The sequence below is a fragment of the Triticum dicoccoides genome, chromosome 6A (genome assembly GCF_002162155.2).
Source record: "Triticum dicoccoides isolate Atlit2015 ecotype Zavitan chromosome 6A, WEW_v2.0, whole genome shotgun sequence".
Lineage (NCBI taxonomy): Eukaryota > Viridiplantae > Streptophyta > Magnoliopsida > Poales > Poaceae > Triticum > Triticum dicoccoides.
The window spans coordinates 506,548,522-506,560,211 of NC_041390.1; the positions used below are offsets into that span (position 1 = coordinate 506,548,522).

The window sequence follows — 11,690 nt, forward strand, 5'->3', positions numbered from 1 at the left end:
AATTTTATTTTCTTTCTTCTTTTAAGGGCAATATCAATGCCAACAATTCATTACTTCTTAGTAAATCTTTTTTTTGCGAAAATACCACTATTATGTGTAAAATCAATGTAAATTTTATGTGCTTATTCTCACATATTATAAAGAGACGCAAATTATGTGTAATTTTTATACAAATTTTGACATTATTTATTACGGCGGCCATGGCCACGACGACGGGGGCAGTCACTCCCTTTGAGGCATGGAATCAACGAGCTGGGGAGGGGGTCCGATGCTCTTCGCGTGGTGAGGATGTGGATTTGGGTGTGAGGGAAGAAGACAACACAGGGGGTAGAACCAAATTCGACAGGCACATACGAATAAATGGGGTGGATGGGCAGTGACCATCCAAATTTGGGTCGGTCGGATGGGCCCCTAGTAGTTGCCATTTAAAAAAGGAATTCGAACAAAAAGCCCAGTGCTAATGTATAGCACGTGCCAACCCGGGGGTGCAATTGCGCTATTTTTTTTACGACTGTGTCCTCATAGGGAATCTTTTCACTGCATTTATTTTGATCCGTGTGCACTTATCGTTCGTGTGCACCTTTTGGTGCTGGGTCACGGGTTGAATTCAATGGCCTCTTTTATTTGTGCTTTTTGGCATCTTTCGCAGCTAAACAGCCGTGCATTATCCCCGTGTTGGGATGCAATAGATAGAGTCCATCTAATAAACTGGTCACGTCCTAATTAAACTTCCGATACGGTACTAAATTTGCGCAGCGATGGATTTTACGTCCTGCACCGGCCACCCTGAAAAACTCGGTTGAGGCCCAACTGGGCCCGTTCCCCTCGCCCGTGACTGTCTGCTCTCTTCCCCGAACGCACCCGCAGCACGCCGCCGTGAACAACCGCGCCCACCGCCGTCGCCTCGCCTGCCGAACTTGTCTAAAAGCTCCGCCGAGCCACGCTGCATCTCCTCACCGATGAACACGAGCCCGGGAGCACCACAGCAAGCCTTTGGGCTCGTCACCGCCGCCTCTGCTCGCCGATCGCCGGCGTCGATTCGCCACCGTCAACGCTTCCCCGAGCTCGCCGACGACGCCGTCGGATGCGCCGTGAGCCCCTCTCCGTTTTCCTCCTGTTCTCCTTCTCGCGCTCGAGCCCTAGCTAGCTATTCCGCCATGGCTGAGATCTCGCTGCCGCCGCCGTGTAGATCGCCATCGCTAGCCATCCCCTAGTGCCTCGATGGTACTCCGCCTCGATGGCACATCCAGCCGACGCCCGTATCACCGTCTCGATGGTATTCCGCCGCGCGGGATTGTCGCCGGCGGCTAACCCCGGCCGGCTGACGTGTCGCTGTTTAATTAGCCGCTAACGACTCCGTTAACTAGCCACTGAGGCGCTGACTACTGGGACCCCAGCTAATTAGGTTAGTTAAACCCTCTATTTAGGGTTAGTTTAATTCACGTGGCAAATCAATTCTCTCATCAACTTTGACTGCTTCAAGCAAGCTACAAACTCAAAACGAAAATTTCCTTACAACTGCGGTGCAGATGGCTGCACAGAATCTGGAAGTTCAATTGTGAATTGTGATGGAAAGGAGGCAAGAAACTGTCAATAAACACAAGAAATGTGCTGGTAAGCATGAACCGGATGGCGTTAGAGTTGCAAATTTTCCATGTTACCTCCGAGTTTGTTGGCCCATCGATGCTGGAAACCGGTAGAACATAGACCCGAAGTTATATGAAGAGAGTGGAGATGACGCGGACGGGCTCGCACGCTCCTGCCAGCTGGACCAACAACCGGGCGCCGCGTTTCCTACTGTATTTTAATACGGCCGTATATATACCAAGAAACGGAGTACGACTAAAACGGACGTGCGGAGACGGACCCGTGCATGATAACATGTGCATATCGGTACAGGATATTGTTGTACCATTGGTACAGATGAGATGGAATTGTACGTGACGACGTTCTTATCCTATCTGTTCCCCTCCCCACCTTGCTCGCCGCCGCACAAATCGACACCATAGCCACCGCTAACCATGCGCCATATCCGGCCACCGCAGTGCAGCTGCGTGCCGTTGCCTTCGTACAACATCTCCCGCCCGACGACCATTGCCTCCGCCGCGCGGCAAGAAGCCACACAGTTCCCGCGGCGGCCTCGCGGGGAGGAGCACGACAGGCCCTGGCGGCGGCCTCGTGTGCGGGGCAGGGCACCACGCCAGGGAGAGCGGTCTCGCCCTCCACGGGATCCCGATGCGGGGTGGAGTCGCGGTGGAGGTGCTGCTCGTGGGGGGAACGATGGCCTGCCTCGCGCGATGCGGTGGTGAGGATGTGGGATGGCTGCGGCGGGCGGCTATGGAAGCTGCCGAGTCGCGGCACCAGAGGCGGAGGGAGCGGCTAGTGATGGGGGCGAGGGCTGGGTGCTCTCCTCGTCTCACGCGGTCGCCGAGGGAAGCCGGCGGCTACTTCTGTTTCTGTTGGCAGCCGCTCCCGCTTCTGATCTGAGTGGATCCTGCTCCTGCTCGCCCCTGGTCAACCTCCTGCATCGGTGCGCCCCTGTCGCCTCCGTCGACTCCACCCGTGGGTTGAGGAGATGGCCGAATCGGCCGCCGTGGCGTGCAAGCGCGGCCTGCTACTGCACAACCACCAGCGCCAGTGGAGGAGCTGCGGCGGGGAGGTGTTCATCTACTCTTTTTTGTCACTGGAATAAGGTGCGCCTGTAATCACGTCTGATGATTTTGCTAGGAGTTAATCTACCTGCTGGATGATGACTACGACCTGCTAGATGATGAGTACTATGAGCTTTTTGAACACAGTTTGCCAAGATGCTTGTGTATGAAACAATCCCTAAAAATTGCCATGCTACACTAAAATCAGAGTAGCACACACTTTTGACGTGATTTAGTTACTAAATTTGCCATGTGAGTAGTACAGAATTTTAGGATTTTGGTCTATACATGGAAATTTCTAATCATGATGTTTAGCAAAACATGGCAATTTCTTAGATTATTTACAAATTATCACAGCATGGCTTAGTTCATTCACCAAACTAGAGAAAATGTACATAAAACATGGCAAGTTATGAAAGTTTTTAAATCATGGCAAACTTGCCACCGTTTGAATAGTTTTCCACCATTTTCTTGAAATTTGGATTATTTTTTTATCTCTTTCAACATGGCAAACTTATTTCATGGACCAGGACATTAAATGACCAAGTTTAATCCATGTACCATGGCAACTAACATATACTCTTACCATGCCAATTTAAGATGTGTTTTTGCCATGGCAAATTAAGATGTGTTTTTACGGTGTGTAAAATTTTGAAAGTTTCTAAAAACCAGGCAATCTTTGTTTTTTTATTAACATATAAATTCTTTGTTTTTTTATTCTTGTAGGCAATGACGTTTTTGGGCTTCCCCCATTTTTGGGCTGGTCCGCCTAAGGGGAAGAGCCAGATCGTTGTCCCTGCTAGCGACAAGTTTATCTGACGTGGGATGGTTCGGGCTAGAGGGGTACTTCTACCGAACGAGTTCGTTCGTTCCAGCGACTCTCCCAGCACGAACGACTCGTTCGGGCTGGGGTATCCCCAGGCCGATCGTTCGGCAGTTATCGATGTCCAAGATCATGGCTATGGAGATTAGGATCACCAGAGACGAGGAATTGGAGTTCTTATCGGATCTAGTTGACAGGTATGCCTTGCAAGCCGCAATAACTATTTTTCCTGCCATCCCAAATGGTACTTCAGTGTGTTTTCGCTCTGCTTGTCAATTTGAAATAGATTTCCCCTGCCGGATCTGGCAGGCGACGAGCTGCCGGTATAGCACGGCAGAAGCCAGGCTGTAATATGTGGACCTGCGGACTCAAGCATTGGCGAAGCAGGAGATGCCATGGCAGTAGTGGAAACAGATTTGAACAGCACTTGTCAGGGGGTTGCCCTGTCGGTGCCGGCGTCCGAGCAATCTACAGGGAAGGACGACCCTGAAGCCCCTGGCTGGACGCGAAGGTAAGGATCCACTGCATTGTGTTCCTCGCAGTTATATCATTTTAATCTGCTTGGAGAACCTCGTCCTTGCCTGGCCTGCCGCCTGCTAGCGTTATATATGTTAATCACATGAACTGAAAAACCAGTTAAGGCATGGTTCTGAAAAAATATAATGTGGAAAATGCAGAATCCGTGTTGGGCGTGTGCCTGATGAATGGCCCCCATGTGCTGCCAGGATGAGTGCATTGGAGCTAACAATACGAATCTATGCAGAGAAAAAAACCGAAACTGTGATAGTTCCTGCTATGGGAGCCAGTTTCGATACGCTGGGGAAGCTTACGACTACTACAATCTATATTCATGGGAGGTTGGGTTCGGAGTGAGATACGACAAGAGCCATCTAAATGTTGAGAGAACAAAATGCATGCAGGAGATAGTTTGCACACACAAAATGCATGCAGGATACGGTAAAAGAAATTGTTCCAGCAATTGCACACACAAGCGGGAACGTTAGTGATGCAGAAGGCAGTGCTATCGGGGATTTCATAGGACTGAAACCACCTGAGCGGAAAAGGAAAGCCGCGCGACCAACAAATAGCAGAGATAAGCCTCCGTATGATGACCGGGGTGCAAAAAGCAAAAGGATGAAGCAACGGACATCTGCTGAAGATGTCGATAGGTGTGGCACGAGCAAACGCACTCGCTTCTGCAGCATATGCCGAGAACCTGGTCACAAGAGCACAACTTGTCCGCGACGAGGAGGTCTTCCACTGAAAGAAAGGAACGAGACTAAATGCTCTATATGTGGTGTCGGTGGCCACAGGAGAAACACCTGCAATAAGCCAAAGGTTGTTTTATATGTTGCTGGGACAACTAACATGGACATGAATGCACTCACCAGTCTGATTTGAGATCGTCTGTTCAATCTGTGTAATAAACCTGTTCTTGAGGGCTCCGCAGCCGATAATTGATAAATCTGTGTAATAACATGCTGCGTCGATCTCTGTGTGCCATCTCTTGTGTTTGCACCTCATTATGTAATGACCTGTTGAATTTCAGATGTGTTTTCAGTTCCATATTTTATTTTTCACGTCATATATTGATGCCCATTGCACATTATCACTGATCCCTCTGCTGAACCCTACAATCATTAAATTCCGAACGCAACTGATTATGCCAGGTGGCATCACAAGAGCTGCTGTGTCTGTTGAGCGGGAATCCCTCGTCCTTTGAATTTCAAATAGCATGAGCGCGCTGGGCTCAGCACCAACAAACCTTTATTTAAGAACGAGGCGTTGCATCTCTTGCCGAGCGCGAACAAGAGGTACAGAACCGAGCGCGAACGGCACTTTGCCAAATCGTCGTCAAAACCTCTTCCGACGTCCGCACCAACGTCCTCCACAACGCTGTCTCGTACCCGTCACGTATACGCATTAACTGACCCCAACTGCCACCTGCAATACGTCTGCCAGTCTCGCGTCTCCGCCTGATGATTTCCGGTTATATGAACTATTTACTTTGTTTTCCTTACCTACTTTATTGATCGTCACACTACTAACTTGACGCGAACGGGGACATAGGTGTGCCTTTTATAGGGGCGTTGAAACTGTGGGATGAATTACAAATTCCGTGGAAATGACGCGTAACGTCTACTCCCTCCGTTCCAAAATAGATGACTCAACTTTATACTAATTTTAATACAAAGTTGGGTCATCTATTTTGGAACGGAGGGAGTAGTACGTAATCCCAACTATGCAACCATGCGCGCTAGCCTGAGATGGCAGTGCTTGTTTAGTTTAGGAGTATATTACAATGGTAGAAATAGATTCAGAAGAGGTAAGAAGCATAGGCTCTGATGAGCAGGCACACCATCAGATCCAATAGATTCAGAATGAATACTACACGTTATATGAGAGGAACATTGCACTTGGCACGATATGATAAAAGGGGAGATAAGAAACCTTTTTGAGGAAAAACAGCAGCCTTGGTTTCTTTTCCGATTAATTAAGAGAAGAGTAAGAACTACACTAGAGACTAGACGAGTCAGCTTCTTTAGAACCCCCTCGTGGTTTTGTGGAGAATGCCTGAATGAGGAAGAGCTAACTCAATTGAGCAGATATGACTTGAGAGCTGGAATCGCCGTTCAGCAACGACTGTGCACGGACAATGAGGCAAGAACTGTTCAAATTTACGGAGTACTACTGTAGTATCAATCTGGATAAGGAAAAGTCGTGTATAGTATCCAATTGCAGCCTGCTAGATAAGGAAAGAACAACTCTGAAACTGAAGCCTCTGCTCCTCTTGGCACCTACCGCGCCACAGGACGATGACATGGACTCTTTTCCAACGATAACTTCAGTCTCCTTTCCGGCGCCAAGCAAAGCAAACTACCACGTGTGTAGATAAATACAGTAATCTAACCTTGTAGACGCAATGATCCGACATGGCACGCACTCTGGAGACCGGAGACCGGTGAATGAGTTGCTGCATGCACCTAGCTAGCCACCTCCTGCTGCGTCGAAATTTCTGGCCTTGCAGAGTCGTGGACTAGTATGCACAGGCAGGCGGCGCACGCACGTGTTGGTGAGATTTGAATGTTAGCCAGCCAATGGATGGATCCCGTCCAAGTTGAACCTGCTATATAAACCTCCGCGGCAGCACAACACAGCAGCAAGCAGCAGACGGAGCAGCAGCCAAAGCAGTTCAGAGAGGAAGCGAGCTAGCCTTGGAGAAAGAAAAAGTTCACAGGCCACTTCCGCTTCCAACAAATTCATCACCTCGTCGGCGCCATGGACGCCTTGGAGAGAGGCGAGCGCGCGCCACTCCTGCCCGAGGTAACGACCGTCGATTAATTGCCTCCCTCCGATCTTCCTCCTCCTCCTCTTCTGGTTGCTGACAATTTCTGCATTCTGTCTCCATTGCAGAGTCACGGCCCAAAGTTTCAAGAGGATAATAGCCTGCAGCTGCAGGTGCCGCTCCTCAAGCACAAGAAGCGCGGCAGCAGCAAGGCACCAGCAGTGATTCTATGTAAGCAAAGCTCAATGTTCTTCTCATTGTCGTTCTTCTTATTGTAGCTCGAAGAGGCTGGTGGTTTAACTCAAGTTTCGAAATTCTCTGGTGCAGTGTTCGAATGCCTGGAGAGCACCGCGTTCAATGGCATCTCCACCAACCTGGTGGTGTATCTGGAGACCGTCCTCCACGGCACCAACCTCGCCAGCGCCTCCAACGTCGCCACCTGGTTCGGCACCAGCTACCTCACCCCCGTCTTCGGCGCCATCATCGCTGACTCCTTCTGGGGCAACTACAACACCATCCTCGTCTCCCTTGTCGTCTACCTCCTCGGCATGATGCTCGTCACCTTCTCCGCCTTCGTGCCCACGACCACGGCGGCACTGTGCGCGGCGGGTGCCTCCTGCGCCGGCACCGCCGGCACGTGGGGGCTGAGCTCGCAGACCGTGGCTTTCATGGGGCTGTACCTCGTGGCGATCGGGTGCGGCGGGGTGCGCTCGTCGCTGCTGCCGTTCGGCGCCGAGCAGTTCGACGACGACAGTGCGGCGGACCGGGAGGGCAAGGCTTCCTTCTTCAGCTGGTTCTACCTCTGCGTGAGCTTCGGCCCCATCATCTCCGGCGTGTTCCTCGTCTGGATCCAGCAGAACATCAGCTGGGGCCTCGGCTTCGGCATCGCCACTGCCTGCATCGCGCTCGCTTTCGCCGCCTTCGTGCTCGCCACGCCCATGTACAAGCGCCGCATGCCCGCTGGCACGCCGCTCAAGAGCCTCTGCCAGGTCGTCGCTGCCGCGTGCAAAAAGATCAGCATTAAGGTGCCTGCCGAAGCCAAACACCTCTACGAGGTCAGCGACAAGATCGACTTGCCCCAGCCCAAGATCGCGCACACCAGCGACTTCAAGTTCCTCGACAAGGCGGCCATGGTCACGGAGTCGGACATGGAGGAGAGACCGGAGGCAGCGACCTCGTGGAAGCTGTGCACCGTGACTCAGGTGGAGGAGCTCAAGATCCTCCTCCGCCTGCTGCCCGTGTGGATCACCAGCGTCATCGTGTCATCGGCCTTCGCGCAGATGAACACCACGTTCGTGCAGCAGGGCAGCGCCATGGAAATGACCATCCTGTCGGTGCCGGTGCCCGCGGCGTCGCTGGCCTCCTTCGAGGTGATCTGCGTCATGACATGGGTGCTCCTCTACAACAAGGTGATCGTGCCGGCGTTGAGGAGCTTCTCCTCGAGCGGCGACGGCGAGCCGTCGCAGCTGCAGCGGATGGGTGCCGGGCGGCTCCTCATGGCGCTCACCATGGCGGTGGCAGCGCTCGTGGAAATGAAGCGGCTCGACAGCGCGGCGCGTGGGGAAGAGATCAGCATCTCGTGGCAGCTGCCACAGTACTTCTTCCTTGCCGGCGGGGAGGTCTTCTGCTACATCGCGCAGCTAGAGTTCTTCTTTGACGAGGCGCCGGACACCATGAAAAGCATGTGCACGTCGCTGGCTCTGCTCACCATCGCGCTGGGGAGCTACATGAGCTCCTTCATCTACGCCATCGTGGAGGCCTTCACGGCGACGGGAGACAGCCCCGGGTGGATCTCCGACGACCTCAACAAGGGCCACCTCGACTACTTCTTCTGGGCCATGGCTGCAATGTGCACGCTCAACTTCGTCGTGTACAGTGGCATCGTCAAGAACTACAGGCTCAAGACGGTCATCTCGTGATGGCTTGCTCTAAATATTCAATATTCCGTTCCATTCCATTACATAGATTACATTGCACAATCGCCAATTGGTGATGGGTAAACAGTAACTAGCTAGTAGCCAGGTACATATATACACAAGAAACACTAGGAGGAAATTGTAAGATATAGCGTAGTACAATCAATGGATTGGCGGAAACAATTTTTGGAAAAAATATTATGCCCATTCATTTCCTCCGTCCGTTTTTAAGTTAAATGAAGCTCTTAATAGTCATGATTGCATTCCCTCAAAAGAAAAAGCTCTTAATAGTCAACATTATAACATACAGAAGGAAAAGAAACAGCTTTATACAGACCTAAATGATAAGGGCCGAACGTGCCAGCAGCCATTGGATGATGAGCACAAATTTTGACTCACCCGTCAGTAGACACGTCAGTGATAGAAAGCGTTTGCCCGATCTCACGCCTCGCTCGGACGAAAAAAAGAAGCCCTCTACCGCCCTCACTCCTATCTTATCCATTTTCACTCGTCCCCTCTCTTCTATCTCATTCCACGTCCCGGCAGTCAAAACCCCGCAGCAGCAACGGATCCAGAGCAGAGTCATGCGAGCTCCTGTCCAGACGCCAAGAATGAGGCCTCCGCAGCGCTCCGGGCTGTCTCTCTCCGTGGACTGGCTCGAGGTGCCGTCGCGGGCCGAGGAGAGCGACGGCTACTCGCCCGCGGCCGATGCAACATATATTTTTGGTATAATGTCACCCTTTTGTTGTGTCTTTGCCATGTACTCCCTCCCTTCCGAATTACTTGTCTTGGATTTATCTAGATACGGATATATTTAAACTCATTTTAGTGCTAGATATCTCCGTATCTAGACAAATCTAATACAAGTAATTCGGAACAGAGGGAGTATATTCTTGCATATTATAAAAAAAACCAACTTCTTTGTAAATTGCATGCAAAAAATCATTATTTGTTTTAGCTTTTTTTTCTTTCTTCTTAAAGAGCAATACCAATGTCACTAATTTATCCCAAGTAATGAAGTTTTTTATTTCATTATTTGTTTCTTAGTGGGATGAATTAGTGACATTGGTGTTGCTCTTTAAGTAATTCATTCCACTAAGAAACAAAATAATGATTTTTCTTTCTTAAGTTTTTTTATTTCATTTCAGATCTTCTTTAAGGTTAATACCAATGACCCTATTTCCTTTCTTCTTAGAATATTTCTTTCTTGCGAAAATTTCACTATTATATGCTTATTCTTGCATATATGAAATTAAAGTTTCGTTGTAATTATGTGAATTTTTTTCATTATTTTGTATTAATATATTTTATTTTTTATACTTAAAGGGTAATACCAATGCCAATAATTGATTCTTTATTATAAAACTTCATTATTTTGATTTTTTTAGATTTTATTTATTTTTAAGGGTGATACCAATGCCACTAATTCAATCATTCTTAGATTTTTCTTTGTGAAAATATCACTATTATATGATTATTGATGCATATATAAAAATGATGTTTGCTTGTAATTTATGTGCAAATTTTGTCATTATGTGTACTATTATTTTTTATTTTTTATACTTAAAGGGTAATACCAATGTCATCAACTCATTCTTTCTTACAAAACTTTATTTTTTATTATTTATTTATTTTTTAAGGGTAATGCCTATGACACTAAGACCTTGTAATTGCAATGTACTTAGAGGAGGTGCTTAGAGAAATAAACCAATATTTCTTTAAGCATCGGTGCTTATTTGTAGAGGTTTGACACTTAACTAGGCGTCTCTCCTGTAGAAATAGTCATTGCTGCTTAAGAATGGTTTATTTTTTTAAACACCTCCCTAAGCACCTACCATTATACAAGGTCTAATCCATTTATTGTTAGATTTTTTTGTTAAAATGCCACTATTATATACTTATTGTTGCATATTATAAAAAAACGTTTTATGTGTAAATTATGTGCAGAGTTTTTTTGAAACTTGTACAATGGGGGGGGGGGTATAAACTTGTACTACACAAACAATAGACATATCTATGCAAACAAAAAGTACGACCAACACAGGTATAAACAGAAGAGGGATAAATGAATTATACCTTCTAGTTGGCCAAGTCATAGCCGCAGCGGCGATGTTAATAGTCTCCTTGACAACCTTCTTCTCGGCAGCGTTCTTCTTCACTTCAGTGGACATGGTGATGTCGATGGTGACAGGGACGTAGACGAAGTAGTGGACGAAGACAACAACAGCGAGCAGTCATAGGAGACGGTCCCCAAAAAACCTAGTCGCCCTTCTCCCGATGCAGGATCGTAAAGGGTAGGGTTCCGGAGGCCTGGTCTCCCATACAGACGAGCATATGGTGGGCGGGATGGGATCGCCAACAGTAGCAATAGTGAGCATAACGATGGTAGGCAGTGCGCGAGGAGATATAGCAGATGCGATCTGATCTGGGTGACGCCTAGGGTTATCAAGGCCTCCAATGTATAGTCCCTCATGGTAGGGAGGTCGTGGGTTGGACACACACCCAAGTCGGCAATAACCCATGATATGATGTCTCAACATTCGTGGTGTGGGTGTAAATGACTCGTAACTAATTATGAATTAATTATTTGTTCTTGCCTGGCAAAAGATAAGCACACACATGACACAGGCCTGAGCGGGTGAGGCAGGCAGTGGAGGAGGAGCGCGGGGGAACCACTCCTCCTCTCAAGCTCCAATAGCACGTGGAAGAGAAACCCTTATAAAGGGGTCTAAGCTCTCCTCCACTTCTGAGGCAGGAATCAACTTTCCTGCATCATGTCATGACACTCACATGGGCCCTTAGAGAATATTCTGAAATTGTTTCATGGACCTAAAGCCCACCCTATATTTCACCATTACGTTGATCGTTTTTTTCTTTACAATTTTTTGCCAAGGACCATCACCTTATTCTGATTTCCATGAACATTCACACACAAAAGTAATATTGAATATTATGTTAATGTGGTTTTCATTTTAAGGTAGTCAATAATATGGTTAGATCGATTCAAAATTTGC

At 48.4% G+C, this 11,690-nt stretch overlaps 1 protein-coding gene and 1 long non-coding RNA gene across 2 annotated transcripts; both read left to right on the forward strand.

Annotated features, from left to right (window-relative positions):
* Window positions 1-1,114: 1,114 nt before the first annotated feature.
* Window positions 1,115-5,040, forward strand: LOC119317528. Its single transcript, XR_005153661.1, has 4 exons — window positions 1,115-2,693; window positions 3,378-3,671; window positions 3,761-3,985; window positions 4,152-5,040. It is a non-coding gene; the product is annotated as an uncharacterized LOC119317528 (long non-coding RNA).
* A 1,632-nt stretch (window positions 5,041-6,672) lies between these two features.
* LOC119319481 (protein NRT1/ PTR FAMILY 8.3-like) lies at window positions 6,673-8,845 on the forward strand. The gene is made up of 3 exons (XM_037593957.1): window positions 6,673-6,798; window positions 6,889-6,991; window positions 7,088-8,845. Exons 1-3 carry the CDS (start codon window positions 6,754-6,756, stop codon window positions 8,677-8,679), a joined length of 1,740 nt encoding a protein of 579 aa, XP_037449854.1. The 5' UTR covers window positions 6,673-6,753; the 3' UTR covers window positions 8,680-8,845.
* Window positions 8,846-11,690: the final 2,845 nt, after the last annotated feature.

Bases quoted from the DNA above. Each gene is read 5' to 3' on its own strand.
- LOC119319481 (XM_037593957.1), top strand. From the start codon at position 6,754: ATGGACGCCTTGGAGAGAGGCGAGCGCGCGCCACTCCTGCCCGAG. The intron at 6,799-6,888 runs GTAACGACCGTC...TCTCCATTGCAG, and splicing joins GCGCGCCACTCCTGCCCGAG to AGTCACGGCCCAAAGTTTCA. The intron at 6,992-7,087 runs GTAAGCAAAGCT...TCTCTGGTGCAG, and splicing joins GGCACCAGCAGTGATTCTAT to TGTTCGAATGCCTGGAGAGC.